General features: G+C 28.0%; 2 protein-coding genes across 2 annotated transcripts; one reads left to right on the top strand and one right to left on the bottom strand.

Annotated features, from left to right (window-relative positions):
* Positions 1-2,378: 2,378 nt before the first annotated feature.
* On the top strand, positions 2,379-15,435 carry LOC112595209 (myosin light chain kinase, smooth muscle-like). The gene is made up of 8 exons (XM_025340337.1): positions 2,379-2,735; positions 4,138-4,230; positions 8,559-8,649; positions 11,205-11,408; positions 11,940-12,081; positions 12,214-12,413; positions 12,480-12,632; positions 14,182-15,435. The coding sequence occupies exons 2-8, from the start codon at positions 4,197-4,199 to the stop codon at positions 15,275-15,277; spliced, it is 1,920 nt and encodes a 639-aa protein (XP_025196122.1). The 5' UTR covers positions 2,379-2,735; positions 4,138-4,196; the 3' UTR covers positions 15,278-15,435.
* Positions 7,305-10,682, bottom strand: LOC112595210 (26S proteasome non-ATPase regulatory subunit 13). Its single transcript, XM_025340338.1, has 2 exons — positions 10,575-10,682; positions 7,305-8,464 (listed from the first exon to the last, which is right to left on the bottom strand). The coding sequence occupies exon 2, from the start codon at positions 8,455-8,457 to the stop codon at positions 7,363-7,365; it is 1,095 nt and encodes a 364-aa protein (XP_025196123.1). The 5' UTR covers positions 8,458-8,464; positions 10,575-10,682; the 3' UTR covers positions 7,305-7,362.
* Positions 15,436-19,692: the final 4,257 nt, after the last annotated feature.

Below are 19,692 nucleotides of genomic sequence, written 5' to 3'. Positions count from 1 at the left end.
TGGTATGCCCCATTTCAGTTACGTATTACTAAACATGACCACCCAGGAAAATTACTATATTTAATTTTCAATCTCTTTGACCAGTAACCATTTTTTTATTAACATATTTATAGAAAATTAAATGTCTATAATAATAGCTCTAAGTGTCAAAATATTTTGAAAATTATCCTAAAATATAAAACATGTTTGTTGTTATACCTTTAAATATAAATTATCTACTTTTATAGAATGTATACAATTATTATATATTTATTGGATATTGTTTTAAGATTATAACAAAATTAGAAATATTTTAAAAAACCGGTTTCATAAATTCCTGTTTTTAATACTTTTGTTTTCACAAAATAGAAATACTAAAATTTTCTTTCCAAAGTTTCAACAGTTCCTTCATCCCTCTAAAAGATAAGTGAAAATCAAATCATTTTTTCTGCTACATAAAGTAGACAAAAATAAAATATACATATAAAAAACACATTATTGTAAAATCAACACCATGCCAAATGCCTAAATGTCAATACGCGTCGCTCAGAATTTAAAATCATAAGCCACATTTATACTCTCCGTGATGATGTAAACGCACAGCTCGCTGCAGCACCGTGTGCCATCAAGAGTATGAATCTTGTATGCATGTAAAGCATTATTCATAAATATTTTGCACAGTTTCCAGTAAAATTATCAAACAATTATACTTGATTAAAAAAAATTTCAAACTTTTTATTTCGCAATCCTTAAAGTCTGTTATGTTTAAATTGCCTATGTTATTTTCCTTAAAACATTGCAACCCCTAGACTGTCTTGGAACTACAAATTATAGATATATATATTGTAATTTATTGAAATATTTATGTATATACTAATAGATTATGATTAAAAAAAAAGTAAAAACTGATAATCAAAATGAAGTTTTTCGTAAAAATATAATATTATACTGTTTAAAAAAAAAGTTAATGGTAGGTACTTCATAAATTATAACATATGAAAACATTTTTTTTTAAATAAAAATGTATGCGGTAAAATTATTAGTGTAGTGCCATTTAAACAGATCGCCTCTTGATTTGTACATAAAATAATCATAGCATCGAGTCAAAATGCCATCAACATATATTTTCTCAGGATTTTTTTTACACGCGCCATTTAATACGACTGTTTTACTAGGTCTTGTTTTTCAAAATTTTATCCTGTCGCCCCTCTGTTTCAGACGTTGCAGTGTTTATTATTATAGTAGCTATAAACAGTAAACAGTGCTACTGCCCACTTTATGTATACGGTATAACTATAAGTGTTGTTGTTGTTGTTATTGTCACTTTTCATATATGTCAATTAAAATAGGATACGTTTGAATCCGAGTGTTGTTGTTTGCATATTGAGATGAGAGGGACTTTAAGTTAATATTATGTATCAAATGCTACGCGGTCTGTAGTCATACTTTTTACACAACAAAAACCATCAGTTGTAATGCTATGAATGTTATGATTATACAAATTTAAAAATGCCTATTAAAAATGAAATTAGTACAATTTTAAGTGTAAAATTATAATTTATAATCCATAATTTTAATGTTAATCTTAATGCATTATTTGTATTAATTAGGTATTGGTAACTATTACCTACAAACATGAAAAATTGAGTGAGACTTGTTTAAAATAATATTTTATGATGAAAGCGATTTCAAAAGGGTTGTAACTAAATATATATACAGTAAATTTACTTGTAATATTTTAATTTTTTTTTCTGGCAGGTTGCTTCTATTTAGTTAAGTATCTGGCTATTCAATAGGATACCCAATGGTGTATTATTTTTTTTTTTTTTGTGGGGAGAAGTGTTTTTCGTGTTAGTTAGATCCGATGACACGTTTTGAGGTATATTTTTAATTTAAGTTTACAGTGCATCGAGAATATCCAGGAATTATTCAAATTTTGCCGGGTTATTAAGAAATATTTTGTATATTCCACGAAAAATCACCTAAAATGCAAAATTGAGAAAAAATATTTGCTTATATTAATAGATTTAATGAATAAAACAACGGTCAAAATATTACAGATTACAAAGTGTCATAACTCATAATAATTACAAAACTATGATTTGTATGATTGTTTTATTTTATTGGCACAATCAATCAATCATCTTTAAAACGTCGATTTCCCTAGGTTTCGAAAAATATAAATTGCAAAAATCGCACGGTAGCCAAACTTTAGTAATTACAATTACTATAACCGTCGATTCGATTTCGGTCGTTTGATCGCGCGCGCATGCCGCGCGTAAATTTTATTATTGTCATACTCTTACCTACCGGTCGACGGCCGTCGCTACTCGTCGTCCGTCGGCTTATTCACGATAACGAAAAAAAAAACACGAATGATTCACGTCCAACATATAAACGAGGCAGTTAGCGCGCGTCTGGTGCCGGCGTGACACTTGTGTTTTCTTGTATTTTGCCGTCGTCTCATCGCGGTGGTCCGTTCCACATTAATTTTATTTTGCATTCGCGATCTATGTAAATATTGCAACAACATTAATCTGCAATCTTCCTAACACAATACTTAGATAGATCCGACTATCCGAGCAACAACCAAACTTTTCGTCCGTGGCGCCCGTTCACGTTGTCGTGAGATTTTTATTTTTTATCCGTTGACGGTGTTGGTGATTTACAAGTTTTAAAATCGAATCCGACTCGTGCCTATAATAAGAAACGTTTTAAAAATAAAACCATTCGCCGGCCCGATTTGTTATACTCAGGTATTTATAAAATACAATCACACATTTTGTAATTAACAGATTTAATACGTGTGTTATGTGTTTCACGCGTGCCCTACTATAAATTTAAATTTAAAATATAACGTTTAGATATACTTATCGTCAGGGCCGGTTTTTAAATACAATCGACGTGTACGACGGCACGGAGGCGCTAGAAACATTAAAATTAAAAGAAAAATAGGGTAAGGGTGTTGAAATAATTCTTGCATTGGGCGCTATAATAAAACTAGAACTTACCCTGCTTATCATCCTCTCTTGTATCGTGATATTTTTGAAAAATTGATTTATAATATTAGATTAATTAGATTAAATGGTATCATAGTGGGCAAAAATCATTACTTATAATATAAAGTGCAGATTACATATTATTTACAGTAACTAAATATATTTTGTATGTATCAGCACGTTTTTGAAGTATCTGTACGACTGTACCTATATGATATGGGTGATGTTCGTTGCAACTATAATTTAATTATTATGGTCATATAATCAATAGTTAATACCTACCTAATAATTATTTAGATGTAATAAACAAAAAAATAAACGGTTTTTTCTTTTCAAAAACCCTATGGATAATAATATTCATAAACTTTATATTGATAACATTTTTAAAGAAATAAAAATATATCTACCCATTAATGTGATATAATACTATAAGCCAATTATAGATAGGTAGGTACGTAGTTTGCGACATGGACGAGTTTTAATTTTGTTTATGAAAACTATATTTTATTGCGTGCACAGAACACGCCTTTATATTTATGCATAATATATGTAATATATGTATGGTTATCTATTTATAACCATGTGAGCATGTAATGTATTATGTTATTGCCAATCGCCTCGTCTGGAAATTTTTTCAAAAACAGCACATTTTGCGATATCCCTCTCGAAATTCCCATCGGATTTAATCGAAAAACTTTCAAGTTTCATAATAGCAATTTACAGATTAGAAACATACATTTTTTTAACACTCCTTAATTTTACACTCTAGATATTTGAATTGTTTATTTATGAAAGATCATAATTTTTCAGAAAATGAATTTAAAAAATATAAAACCTGTGGCTGTAAATAGATTGTTAACTTTCTAAAGAATTCTAATGCGTATGATCGATTATTATTTACTATAGCAATTCAAATATTTGGTTTATATATAATTATTGCAAATAAAGCTTAACCCGTTATATAAATGATTATGTGTGCATTAGTGCAGCGTGCTTATAAAATTATAGGCACAGATGCACAGTTTAATATTATAGCGGTATCCTTAAACGTGGCGATAACAACACATAAATGGCGCCAAAACATGAATATAAAATCGACCTATTGCACGTATGTTTTCCGCCGTTAATACCTATAGCTTGTGTTTTGTTTTATTTTTAGAGGACGTCAACAAACGGATTATTCTTTAACTCTCGGGTGCTGAGACTCCCGAAGCAATCATGATTAAAGTGGACGAATCAGATCCAATAGGAGGTAAGTAATAATGTTTTTCGATGGTTTTACTATTAATTTATTGTAAAGTAGGTAAATTATACCTAAGAGGCAAGGGCTAAGTATATTTCATAATACACAAAAAACAAACTTACATGATAGTGTCGCTGCATAAGAAAGAAGAGATATTTAGAAACCATGTTCTTCAATAATAAGTCTTAAATACCCTCATTATTTAAGAAGTATATCTACAACTCAACATTTTTTTTTTTTAAGTCCTATTGAAAAATTAATTAATAATACAAAACATTTTTGTTTGCGGAGTCCTTAAATTTCATTGTGTTACATATATACTCTTGGCCTGTAAATCGTGCAATATAGGTATCTGTTATGATTATGTTGTATCAGTTAGTGCAAATTAAGTTCTTAAGATAAACACTATGTATGATATGATATTAAAAATCTACAAGTTATAAGTATTTAACGATGAAAATAATATATTAGCTGTCTTGTTCTTTATCAAAAATTTGAATAAAGTAACATTGGCTAAGAATTTAATAAATAGTTATTGGCTAGTGGCTCCTGCCGTTAATAAATATTTCTTTATTATAATTTATAACCATCATTGAATTGTGTTAAAAATCGGATAAATGGCACTTTAAAATATGAATTATATTTAAATTTAAATTTAAAATAGTTACTTAACTAAAATCAACTCATTTTAATTACAAGAAATATATTTACTTTGTTTTGCAATTGATTTCATCAATTTAAATATTGAATTTAAGTTTAAATAATTAAAATGTTAATTTAGAAAGTATATAAATATTATATGATAAAAATTAATTTTTAAGTAAGTTATGAGTATGAAAAATATAAATGTTTGAAAATGCTCATAATTAATTTAAAAATTTAAATATCGTGAAAAACCAACGAAGAACACTGATAATATTTTTATCTAAAAATTTGATCAGAGATCAATTCACTCTAATATAAAAACTAAAAACACACTATTGAAGCTGGTGAACGAAAATTTACTAGGTATATGTCATACTTGTGTAAGATGGAGACAACACATGCGGGTGCGACATCCTCTCAAATGGAATGGTCAATGGTTAAGGCAGTTTAAGGAATGATAGTATTAGGAATATATTATTTTTTGTCGGTTGGAAAATATTTTTTAAATGTTGAAAGATTAATTAATGAATATGAAATTGCACGCATTGTAATAATAATTTAGGGCAGTTTAAGGTGAGATAATAAATGAGAAATGTTTTAGATCTGAGATCGCAGATTTGTTGTGTAGTAGGAGGGGGTAATTCAATGCGACTTGCGAGTTTAAATTAATAAGAGGGAAGTAAGATGTGGCCAAATCAGGGATAGAAGTAGGTTGTTTTTTATTTACAACTTTTAGAATAATCTTTTTTTCTTGACAAAAACAAATTAATAATGCATTTATAAAATTATTTACGATTTAAAGGAGTAGGAGGTTACTTATGCATTTCTTAGTGAGATTAACGTTGTGAAACCTGGGCCCTGCAGGAATGGAATTTTTAGAAAATAAATAGTTCTATACCTGTACACGGTTAAATGAGGCTGAAATCATACTGGCTGTAATTTTTTTATAAAAAGTAAAAACTCTACGTTATGGATGAAGTCAAAACATAAGATATTAATTCTAAGCATAATTTTGGGAGGAGTCTTGAGAATGCTTAGCTCATAATAGATTTGAGTTCCTACCTACCTAAGCGTTTTAAATAATAACAAAATTATAAATACTATCAATGATTTTCGTATAAAAAAAATTCTTGACATAATTGCAGTATGCTGACGGAACAGACACTTAAAGTATCCTTTACCCGGCCTACCCTTTAATTCATGCTTTTTGGTATGAGATATGAGAATCTTTAAATCTTTTTTTATTATTATTATTATTTATTAGTGAGTGGACAGTGATAATACCGGGCATTTGATAGGCAATAACCATGCGAGTAGAATACACGTAAAACGTTTGAAAACAATTTAAACTTTTTAAACATTTACCCGGGACGCGCGTGTGTAGAAGAATGAATAAAATATATAGCAAGCTATTATACGCCGTACGGATTTTGCGAGACCCATACGTGGGCGGTGACGAGGTGGAAAAAAACCATCACAATACACGAAGAACACGGCTGCTGTTGTCTGAGCTCTTCGGTTCGGTGAGCGTAAAGTATTTGCGAGATCAGCAGCGGCGACACTATAATAGTCTATAACATAATAATAATACGTCGGCCGAGCTAAAATTAGACAATCCGACGCGTATCTCCGACCGCCGACCGGACGTTGTCTTTCTTTTCTGCTGCAACGTTAGCGTAATTTTATCATATAACTATTACTATTATACACGTATATTTGTGTATATATAATATTAATAATATTAAAATATATTATTATAAACGTACTACGTACCACGGTATAAACGTAATTTTTTTTTTTTTTTTTGGCAACAATGACCGCATATTTTTTTCCCGTCCGAGTGTACGAAAAATTCACCTATTTATAAAAGCCCCGCGAGCCGGGTCCACCAACTACGCACACGCCACCGACTCTATTGCTCTTTTAAACCGCCTTAACGGTGTGTAATGAATGACGCCGCGAACGCCGTATAATTTACCAAGTGTACGTCGTGAATGCACACCTATAGCTTTTGAACATTCGCCAACTGAATTTCCGTACCATTCTCTGGCATAGCATTTTTTTACTATTTCGTTTTGCTCTTTCGTTGAAGAAACAACCGAAAAATCTTGTAAACACGTTTTACAAACTTAATGTACATAAATTTAAGATAAATAATTAGCCTTTTTGGCACATTATAATATGAATTTATAAAGATTTGAGTAGTCGTCAAAATTTGATGCTTGAAAAGAAAGTGTTTTGATAGAATTTAAAAAAAAAGAAAAAAAATCATTCGTAGTACTTACACAAGGAAGTAATATGAATAACAGTAGATGTGAGAAAATTAAAAAACAATACAAAATTGTTATATGTTAGACACACAATTTAATTATACGTTGTACAACAAATTTTATAAAATACATAAGATTGAATACATTTTTGTGTTAGGTACATTGTAAATTATTGAAAAGGGTATTTCATAAACAAACCGTAATAATAATAAATATACTATAATGTTTAAACTTTTAAAAAATCTTGGGCTTCGTCTTGCATCCTGTACTGCATGTTCTTGACTTCTGAACACCATGTGTCCAGTCTACCAATCATACCCGATATTGGTGTTTTGTTCATCACTCTTGGTTGAACCCATTCCAAGTATACACCTTCACTGACTTGATCGATTTTACCCTTGACTAAACCTAATGATAATGCTTTCATTACCAACATTTCAATCTGTTCTAATGATAATTGTGTCTCAAGTGCAATCTCTTGAAATGATAAACATCTGTTTTTAGCTTGTCGTTTGAACGTCATTTCCATCAAACAAAGTAGAGATATTTTTTGTCTGAGTTTATGTTCTTGAACTGCTATATCAGGTATGGAAGCCCACTGTGGTTTCATTTTGGCAAATTTTGTGATGTCTCCAGTGTTGAATGCATTTAATAGTTCTACCAACCAATAATTTGTTGTGTTGGTTAATGAATCTAAAATGGGATGCATAAGCAATTCACCCAAGTTATAGATGTCATCACTTAGTAACGCAGCAAGTCCTAATAAAAATGCGTTTCTTATTTGATCCGGTTGGCTAATAGTAGACAAATCAATTGCACCCAAATACTTCAAACAAGTGCGATAATATTCAGTGTGTTTTCCTTGAATACGATACAGATGACTAGCCAACAAATAATATCGGCTGTGCACAGGAGATATTTCATCCAGATCACTTAGCAATTTATCAACATCAGTAATAACAACCAAACAATCTTGTTGGTTTTTCAATTTATCCAAAAGTATCTCACCTTTTAAAACTTTAGCAAAAATTAAAGCTTCAATTTTGTCTTTAACTTTGGGTTCCAGAGTTTCTAAAAATGTAACTGCTTCCTTTGGCTCTTTTATAAATGGAATTACATATGAAACAATTTCAACCAAAGCAAAAGAATTCATTTTGCCTTCTATTGGTTGGATGAATTTATTGTAAAAACTCAATAAGTCAACCTTTTTTTGAACATTTGTATCCTTAACATAGGCCAAGAGTTTTAAAGTCAATTGATGCCATAATTTTTTAGTTTGTAATTCTTCCAATTCCGACATTTCAACTTCAGGTTGTGCCATGTTTGTACTAAAAAAAAAAAATTATATTTAGATTAAACAATTTTTATAGTAGAATAGTACAATATATAAATAATCATTAAATTATTGTTATTATTTTTTAGAACTAGAACCTAGTTTCCCTTACAAAGATATTACAATTCGTAGAGGAGTAGATATGAAAGAGCACTATGAACTACAATCTGAAATTGGACGGTAAGAATTTATATACATTTTGCACGGAATTTTTTATTATTAACTTATTTAATTAAAGAGCCAGGCCATTAAATAATACTAATTTTAATTTTTACTTTCAAAAATAATTCATTATATATTATGTCTCATACAATTCATTAATATAGCTATGATAAAACTTATTCAAAAATTAATAAAAATCTTATATATTAACAATTAGTATATAAATATAGTACTGCCAAATCTATAAATTAATTTAACAATCAACTATAATTAATATTTTAAATAAATACCTGTAATATTAATTAAAATTATGCATACAAATAATGCTAAAAAGATAAATTATAAAACTTAGGCTGTGCACAAAGTAAATTATTATTTACTGGCACTAGTAGAGTTTGCCCAAATATTCCAACTATGTGATAATGACCATCACGACCATGTTAGCTGGCTTTAAGCTATTTATAAAATATATAAAGCTTTTAATGCCAACTGTCTAAAAACAACTTAAACTTTATGGTAATACTGTTGTGAAAATCCTTTCAAAAAATAATTTCTTCTGATTTTATACCTTATTATTTTATAAAAAATTAAAAAAATAAATAAATAATTTTATTTAAAACAAACATTTTGCACTAATATTTTAGGATTAATTTACTTATATAAGAATGATATAAAATGTAATAGGATCAAACAAATTATTTAAAAAATGTTGAAAACAAGTTTATTTTAAACATTATTCATTTTTAATATAAACACATTGCTACTTATTGTAAACATTTAAAATGTATGATAATAACAAAAATATTTTGGCATTAGCTATTTATAAATAAGCATTCATATTATAAACAAATTAGTTATATTTTTTATTCTAAGTATACAAATAATTTTATTATAATATTATGGCTTTATGAGACATATGTTAAAAAATATTCTTATTAATACTTGTTTTAAGAATGTAACAATTAAAAAATTAATTGTCAAATAAATTGTATTCTTTTAATATGTCATTTTACAGATTATTTGACTAAGAAAATAGTTGAATAAATTTATTTTCTAAGGATTATTACAAAAGTATCAATGTTACCTTTTTAGTTAAATCAAATAAAAAAATTCTGAGTCTGAAAATTAATTCTAACAGTACCTAATTTAACGTAGAGAAAATATTTATTTATTCAGCTTTATCTATTGTTCATTTTTTTAATATTAACACTAATACTAGTACATAGAAATTGAATGATGACAAAAAATGTTTAAATATTTTAATTTAAAAAAAATTATAGTTATTGTGTTTACATTGTTTTATTTTGTAAAATAAATTTAATTAATAAAAAATTAACCTAAAACAGCAGACACTTCATTGGTTATGTTGATTTCTCAAAAGAGTACAAATATATATCTAATTACTTAAGTAAAATTAATTAACGAGTAGGTATATTATATTTCCACTAAACACATAAATTTGCTTGAAATATTATGATTCATAATAATTGAATGATTTCCATTTCCCATAAAATACTGTAACAAGTATAAATTATGTTATTTATGCTAAGGCCGTAAATAATTTGAAATTAATAACTAAATAAAAATGTGATGTTTTAAAATCTTTATCAATAAACTCGAATAAATTAAATATATAAGCAAATATCTATCATAAAAATTAATTTTCCTACCTACCGTATGTATAAAAATAATAATTATTTTTTAAAATAACTAAATTTCTAATAGTCGATTGGAAATTGTTCTAATTGTACACTTTTAACTTCAAAAGATTAAGTAAAACAACTAAAAGTATACATTTTTGTTGAGTCATTGTGTCCTAATAATGAACGAATGATTTTTGTTTACCAATTATTTAGTCACTTAGAAATACAGCCTTAAAACTATATTTTCAAACGAACTATGTGTTAATATATAGTAGTGAAATAATAATGCACAATACTTACATAGAAATTTCAATAAAAAGACACAAAAGTATTAAGTTCGAAGACGAAAATTGATTTCAGTTTGTTCAGTTTGTTGTGCAGTAATGCATCAAATTAATGTAAAATAATATCACGAACAAAACATTGATAACAAAATAGACAATTCACGATTCCGGCATTATTTTCGTAACGAAAGGAGGAGACTATTACAGTGATGCCAACGATTATCGAACAAGATTTCAAACATTTGTACTGTCAACACTGTTGTTCGTAAATAAATTTAAACACGGGCACACGGCTTTTGGCTACATAGTGCCAATTTCCAATGCGATTAATATAACTGTAGTTCGTTTATTCTTAATGATTACAGTTCAGTATTCAATAATAAAATGAGAAGTAATTGCACATCTATATGCACCTAATTAATATAAATATTTAAATAGTCATGCTATATACTCTATAGTCTATAGGTAGATACAACCTTTTAGATAATACCATTTTTATACATGCGATTATAAAACAAATAATGAAACGATTTAACAATGTTAACAATAATCATAATATATAGGTAGTAACTAGCAAGAATGTAGTACAAATTTAATGCGTTTATTATAACTTTATAACATTATGCATTTGTTTTTCTTTTAAAAGGGGGAAATTTGGTACGGTGTTCAAATGTCGAGAAAAAGCTACGAATCTTATGTTGGCTGCTAAATTCGTTGGTATTGTTCATAAACAAGATCGTCGAAATGTGGAAAGAGAAGTAGAAATAATGTGTGAACTTCAACATCCCAGGTTGATACAACTCTACGACGCTTTTGAAGCAAATAATGCAATGTGCTTCATTTTAGAACTGTAATTGAAGTATTTGATTATTATATACCTACTCTTTTTATTTCTTAATGCTATTAAAATTGAATTGAATTTTTGAATAAAATTAAAGATTGTATTTTTAAATTCTTGAAATTTTTTATTACTATACTTCTATTTTTCAAATAAGAACTCGCTTTTCTGTAGTAAAATATTTAACGGATAACTTTTCTTAAACTCTTTGTGTACTATGAATGATGTATCATATTGATATACCTACTGAATTAAAAAGATATGGGGTTACACATTTTAGTTATTATTAATATAATAATATAAACAATAAATCTATCAACATTTATAATTTGGACACTTCTTAAGTACTACAAAAAGTTTCAGAAATTTTAAAATACCTATATAATCTTTAAGTAGATAATATTGAAAATTGAATATATTTATTATTAAATGAAACAGTGGGGCTAAACAATAGATATTTATACTTACTACTCAATTTTTAAAATCATAACAATAATAAAATCGTTTACTTATTTGTATAAAAATAATTATTAATTCTTCCAGAGTCGAGGGAGGGGAACTATTTGAACGAGTAATTGGTGATGATTTTGTATTGACCGAAAAAGCTGTAACAATATTTATGCGACAGATCTGTGAAGGGGTGCAATTTATTCATTCGAAAAATATACTCCATCTTGACCTCAAGGTACCAATAGGCTAAATTGCAATACTGCAGTTTATTTACATAAATTAATTGTTGTATGAATGTATATTCGATGATTACCTATACCTAAATCTTTAAATAAGTCTAAACATTATTGTGTTAATTGGATTTCAGCCAGAAAACATACTGTGCTTAACTAAAACTGGAAATCGTATAAAAATCATTGATTTTGGTTTGGCTAGAAAATTCAATCCTGAAAATAAACTCCAAGTGTTGTTTGGTACACCAGAATTTGTAGCTCCTGAGGTAGTTAACTTCGATGCTATTGGATTTGGTACAGATATGTGGTCTGTTGGAGTAATATGTTATGTTTTGTAAGTAATAAATTTACAATCAATATCTATGTGATGTTAAATCCTGGCTTGGTGTGTTTAATATAGATTATCGGGTTTGTCGCCTTTTATGGGAGAAACCGACGTGGAAACTATGGCCAATGTAACAATTGCTCAATACGATTTTGATGATGAAGCATTCGATTCTATATCTAATGACGCGAAAGATTTTATCAAAAAGCTTCTTGTCAAAGATCACAAGTATGGTTTTTGTTAAATGGCAGTATTATATAATATTTAATATTGCACTAATTAAAACTCACTGATAATTTTTTTACTACTTTTTACATAATATTATATTAAATGTTTTTTTAATTATATTTCTATTTCTAATTATAAGAATACATCACTCTATACAGCTATACCTACTGACTATTGTACAAATTTTATCAGGGCCGGTTCAATGAATATAAACAGATATTTTTAAAGAGATGGAAAAATTGAATCTTGCATTCTCACCTTTGTGTAAAAAATCACCAGCACTGGCCTTGACTATCTATATATTATGTAGTAGTGTAGTATATATTGCATTTGATCTTTAATTAAATACATATATAATATATATGTAATCTAACACTAATAAACTTTGTATAATAACTAATAAGTTAATAAGACTAATTAGATTTCGTAAATCATAAACTTTTAAAATATAATATCATTATGATTTTATTTATAAACAAACGTGCTTTATTTTGTTAAATTAACTCTAAAACTAATAAAAACAATTTTATAAGCGTATAAATGTGATTTAAGTCTTTTAAAGTTTAGATGAAAATATTTTTAATTCCATTTTTATGTAGGCATACCGTATTATTCTTTATAGGTACACTGCAAACAAAAATACCATATTTTTGTTTGTTTTACATCATATAGTTCAATTTATTGCAGAAAAATTTAAATGTCTATTATAATTAATAAGTATATAAAAATAATTTTCTTTTTAATAACTATATGTTGTAGAAGATGATTAGTTATTTAATTACTTAATGCATTTACATTAATTTTAAGTCTTGATATCTTGTCTCGAAGTTCTAATCAATATATTTATCACAAAAAATTAACTAGATAGGAACCTACATAATAATACTTTTAATTGATATTTTGTGTTTATAGTTCAATACATAGTTAAATAGTTTAAAAGAACAATAATTAAATTTAATTAAATACAAGGAACAATAGTTCTAGGCTATTTAGATTTTATTAGATTTAATTAAAAGTTTATGATTTTTATAAGATGTTTGAATTTAACTTATTTTGAAAATTAGTGTATTTTTTAACTTTTTATTAAAAACAGTGTATTCTCCTTCAAGTACAACTTCATGGTACCTATATAGAAGTGGTTATTTAAAATTTTAATTAGATTTCTGTTTTTATTTTGGTGTATTAATGTTTTTAGTAAACCGTTGTTAAAAACCTATTACTTAATTTATAATGTATTTAGTTATTATTTACACTTTACTGTAAAGTATATATTCTAATTTATAGGTTTGACTACTTGTACAGATATCTATACATATAATATTTATACTTAATATGTATAATTACGTACCTACCTAATAAAAATATCAGTGATTTAAGTACATTTTTATGGCGGCATTATTATAATATATATGTGTGTGCTGTGTATGCCCCTATTTTGATATATATTTTCAAGAGATAGGTATAATAATCTATGTCTTCTGTCCTCCAATATACATTGTTTGATTTACGCTACGAATTTTTATTGTGTGTGTATGTTGGTTGGTTGTAGGAGCCGTCTGACTGCGACCGAATGTTTATCGCACCGATGGATGCAAAAGAAGAAACCGAAGAAAATGGTACGAAAAAGTTCAAGCAAAAAATTGGTGAAACAAACCGAAGAGAATACAATACAGGTACCGGCGGCAGCGGCGGCAGTGGTAGCAACTACAACATCCTCCGGACCAGACTCGTTATTGTTGCCTCTGGAAACAAGTAAAGTGAACTTGAAAGAGTTTTGCAGCAAGTCGCGTAGTCAATCTCCATTGGAGATCACCACTGTGTCACCCACTTGTATCCTACAAAAGGACAATAAATCTTCAGAGGCGTGCGGAAATGATGACAATATGTCAACAACCGCCGGAATCGTTATTGGAAAATCTATGGTGCCGGCGTCCGTACCACAGAATACAAACGCCACCTCTAACGTATCTCAGCACACAGCCGTTACAACTTCCGGCATACCGCAGGACACGGACAACGCGACTTTTGGAATGTCTTCTGCAGCAGGTATCGACATAACACCAGCAGTGGATATTGTGCAAGGCAGTGCAGACAAACAGCGGATGTCGACGACCACCTGGACGCAAACAACTTTCCGGACGATAACAAACTGTAGCAATAATTACCGACGAGCGTCGGACGTGTCATATACGTTTTCGAACTTCCGAACGTCTACGACTGCGGCTGCATCGTCCAATTTCCTGGGACAGGAGCTACGAGACTTGCAGACAATGATGTTAGGAGACCGACCGGAAGCACTTCAGAAGGACGGTGCCGGCGGCTCTGGAAGCAGTTTACACAAACTGTTGCTGAATAGGCAGCACCTGACTGCGGCAGTCACGGACCGGAAGCCCAAGTTCAAGTTCTCGTCGATGAATCGTGACGTTCCGTCAGGATCTCCGCCACCCGTCAGCAACCTATTGTATTATATGACTGCGGCGGCAGCGGCAGCGTCGTCTTCGTCGTCGGCATCATCATCATGCAGGTCTGCGCCACACAGTAAGCGTGCCTCCCCCGAACACGAGTTGACCTCCGCCAGAGAAATGTTGCTCAAATTGTTCTACGGCGGCAGTGATACTTTGGCCGAACCCAATTTGTCCACTTGATACGCAACGCCACCCTTCGCAGGTTGCATGTCTATATCATAATATACACAGTTAAACATAAATGATATGTGTGTAATACATCTTATACCTACATATTATATATATATATATTTATATATAGGTGTGTGTGTGTGTGTGTGTATGTGTGTGATTTGTTATGTACCTTTATTATAAATTAATAATATGTAAATGTTTATAGATATATTTCTGAAATGTATAATGTTATAAAATATTACCGAAGACGTAAGCATTATAGTTTTCACTTTGCATCCCTAACACACCCTCTAGGTCATTATAATATACTGTTAGAAAACCGACTATTTTGTGCGTTATCAATCACCATCACAAGAGGAATATTTTATTTAACGTATTATTTTTTTTTTATATTTATAAAAAAAAATATACATACCTGCAGTACTATTTTATTTTATATAATATACCTATTCAATGTTTTATATGTTGTGTATAATATATTTACTTTTTTGTTTGAACTTTAAAGTACTGGCAACTAATGTTGTGCTTCCAATTGATGGATTTCATAAAATAAGTACACACACACACTCACACTACACTATTAACTCAAATTTATAGTTACCAATCTTTTTTAATGCCGTTTTTTTAATATATAATATAATATTATACGGTGCTCTCCGTGATACAAACTACAGTACTTACTTGTAATTTAATTACCTGTGCGAAAAGTTGTTTTTATTTTCGAGACACAATGTTCTATTAACTAGTTATATTATACTGTGTTTTATTTTTGATTCGCCAATTTTTAAAAGAAACTTGTTTTTTATTATTTATCAATACTTTGTACAAACACCAGTTTTGTTGTTTATTTTTACTATAGTTGCGTTTTAATTTATATGTTATTACTTATTATTATACCTGCCAAAATAGCGATCGTGTTTTATTTTTTAATCATATCTAGATTTTGTTGTACAAGTGACCTCAAAAGTTCGTACCTAGTATAAAAAAAAATATGTTGATTACTAATTACCTCATAATATTATACACAATAATTATTATGAAGAAAAATGTTGGCTCAATATAGGATTAATTAAATTATTAATAGTTTTAATCTTTTGATGTATACCTACCTACAATTTTATATAACTATATTTAAGTACTTATTTAAAATGTTTATTTAACAAACATAATATTATTTTGTTGTAATGTCTGTCAAAACGTGTATTATTATCAAGAAATTGTAATATATATTATATATATATATATATCTTTTATTATTTTAGAATTTAGTGTAAAAATGATCCATATTCGGAAATATTATTTTCATTCTTCCATTGTATGTCATATTATCCTAAATATGATATGTAGGTACCATGCAAATTATCTATACTGATATCATAATAGAAATAATAGAATGCAATGAATTAGGAAATCGGTTTATTGACTATACCTATATTTGATTTAGTCATTACTTGTCTTCTTCTACAATTTAGCCGATGTCTCCAAATCACTACTTAATATTGGTTTTTATATAAACAATTTATATCGGATGTATATGTAAATAAACGACGCAAAACCATACTTAATTAGCGAAAAAAAAAAGAACATCTAAAGCTTTGCAATAATTTAAATAGCATCATAACATATATAATATCATACGTACCTACATAAATAATACCAATTAAATAATTGTCGTCGTTTTTTTATTTTACTAATGTATGAGCTTTTTTTTCTATTTCGTAATGCGTTTGTTTTTGCTTGTTCGGAGAAGATGGTTTGAGTTTTTACAGTCGAGTTATTAAATAATTTTTGATGGTCGGCAATAATTATTGTCGATGTGTTTATGTTTATAGCAGCGTTTCTCAACCTGGGGGTCGCGATCACCTTAACTAAGGCCTAGGGGTCATGTATGTCAAAAATAATAAAACGCCACTTTACAAAATGAACCTTTTTATTTAAAAATTTTTATTGGACAAAAAAAATACTAAAAATAATAATGATAATGATTATATAAATGAATAAACATTATAAAATAAATAATTAGTTTGATCGTTGAATTTGTTTTACGTTTAAAAGTTGCTTAATTTGTGGTTCGACATTTAAATTACTACACATATATTTATAAATTGATATTCGAAATGGTATATTTCGTTTGGTTAATCGGTGACCGATATGATATTTTTATTGTTCAAATTTGTACTTAATATAGACAGGGGAGAGGAGGGGGTCGCGAATGTTTGATCATATTTTATACCTATTCTTGGGGTCGTGACACTAAAAAGGTTGAGAAATGATGGTTTACACTGTTTACAGTATTGTTTAGCATATTATACGAAACACAGCACATAATATGCAGTACTTTTTCTCAATACATCTCTGAATTCAATTATATATTATCTACCACGAAAGCGCAAAAACATTACTTGTAATTTAATATTATCTCTGTGCACAGGAACAGGATGACAGCTGCTGAGGCTCTCGGACACAATTGGTTGAAGACGGCAGAACGTCGGAAAGCGTTAAGCAAGACCAAGTTGAAACGTTACGTAATAAAAAAACAGTGGATTCGGGCGACCAATACGATTTTAGCGTTAAAACGTATGGGCGCTAAATTGGAGTAATGAAAAAAAACCATGGTTTGTCAGTATAGGATATATGAACTTAAAACTGCCATATTGTATGTCTGTACAGAGTGATCTGTTAAACTATATTTTCATTAAAGTTCTCACTAGAATTTTGTCTTTTCAAAATCTATTATTTTTATGTACAGTAAATGGAGGTATAAATATTTTATTTTTTTTTCATTGAATCTTTATAGGTTTTTAATTTTTTTAATGGAAAGCTGCCAAACAATGTATTTTAATTTATGTAATCGAAAGTAACGTTTTTTTCTAATATTTATATAGGATAATATTGTCAATATTGAACAAATAGTTTTTGAGAAATAAATATTTAAATAGTTAGGTAATAAATAATAATTTACTATTAATAAAAAAAAAATATTTATTCTGATTTAATTTAAAGTTTAAACATTCATATTTTTAGAAAAAATAATGAAAGATTTTATAATTCTGTTTATGAAAAAAAACATTATTGTTATTAAAAAAGTAGATTTTTTGTAAGAATGTAGTGTTAAGATTACCTATAATTAAAAAAACCTCAAACCAAAAGTAACTTAATAAAATATTTTTTTTTCTAAAATTTAAAATCGTTCTTAATAAATGAGTGCTGCCATTTAGATAATGAATTAATATCGTTCTGTTTATACATTATTCTTGTCATATACTGTTATCCCAGATTAAGTAGGTACCATATAATAGTGACAGCCATATACCTATGTATACAAGGTAACCATTTAAAAGTCTACATTTTTCAGATATCTTATGTACTTTTTTGAAAAATAACGTATACTTTTAATTTCCTTTTCTGAATTAGGATATTTTTGGACTATTAATTATGTACATCTAAACGACTAAACCTAATTTTGAATATGTTGTTAATTATTTATGATTATAACTCATTATGTTTAATGTATAAATGAGTAGAGTTGAGTGAACAACCACACGGCGTACCTCGTTAAATGTTGGTCCATTAATCATTACTCCATTCATTATGATTTAAAATACTTATAACTTATAAATACCTAATTATTCGTTCGAAATTTGATTTTTATAAGTTAATGTACTAATTAGTATAAAGAAAAATCTGTTTTGGAATATAAAATCAAAAATGCATGACATTTAAAAAATGATAAATAATTGATTTTTTTCAATGACGTAATAAAAGTATGTAAAAATAATATTTTTGAAATAATGAATATAAACACTAAACACACAGTAAACACTACTTAATCGTTCTATATATACTCAAATAGGTAAGATTTCATCCATCTTTTTAGTATGTTCAAAGCTAAATCATTATTAATTTTAATGTGGTAATATTACATTGTGTAACAACATGCTATGAGATAATTAAAAACGCTATAAGCTGAAACCATTTTATCTGCGAGGCAGCTAAATTGTGAAATGTATGTTAAAATTTAATATGATTGTAAAAAGATGAATGTTTTTATAAACTATAAATATAATTATCTAACTAAGTATTTTTGAAGACATTCGTTTATATTAACATATTTATAAAAGCATAAATGCATAGTACCTACATTTCTAAAATATATACTATGCAGTAAGCACTATACAGTGTTATCTATTATAATAATAGATATCACTATTTATTATTAATTAATTTACATTTTGTATAGGTACTATGCATTCACACAATTACATTTAAGCTCTTAGACAATGTTGTGCTATTAAATATATATAATATTTGAGCTTAAAATATTTTAATTAGTTGATAGAAAGGGTTTTGTTCACTGTATTCCTGTGTTATTATTAGATTTTTTAATTAATTTATGTTTTTTTTTTTTTTGTTTGATTTGT

This window comes from Melanaphis sacchari, unplaced genomic scaffold, assembly GCF_002803265.2.
Source record: "Melanaphis sacchari strain LSU unplaced genomic scaffold, SCAv2.0 Contig261_pilon_pilon, whole genome shotgun sequence".
Lineage (NCBI taxonomy): Eukaryota > Metazoa > Arthropoda > Insecta > Hemiptera > Aphididae > Melanaphis > Melanaphis sacchari.
Note: the sequence above shows the minus strand (reverse complement) of the source record. Positions and strands in the feature narration are given on the sequence as shown.

What these genes read in the sequence shown, in the direction of transcription:
- LOC112595209 (XM_025340337.1), top strand. Translation starts at nt 4,197, where the DNA reads ATGATTAAAGTGGACGAATCAGATCCAATAGGAG. An exon ending in CGAATCAGATCCAATAGGAG is followed by an intron (nt 4,231 to 8,558) that starts GTAAGTAATAAT and finishes ATTATTTTTTAG; the next exon opens with AACTAGAACCTAGTTTCCCT. An exon ending in CTACAATCTGAAATTGGACG is followed by an intron (nt 8,650 to 11,204) that starts GTAAGAATTTAT and finishes TTCTTTTAAAAG; the next exon opens with GGGGAAATTTGGTACGGTGT.
- LOC112595210 (XM_025340338.1), bottom strand. Translation starts at nt 8,457, where the DNA reads ATGGCACAACCTGAAGTTGAAATGTCGGAATTGGAAGAATTACAAACT.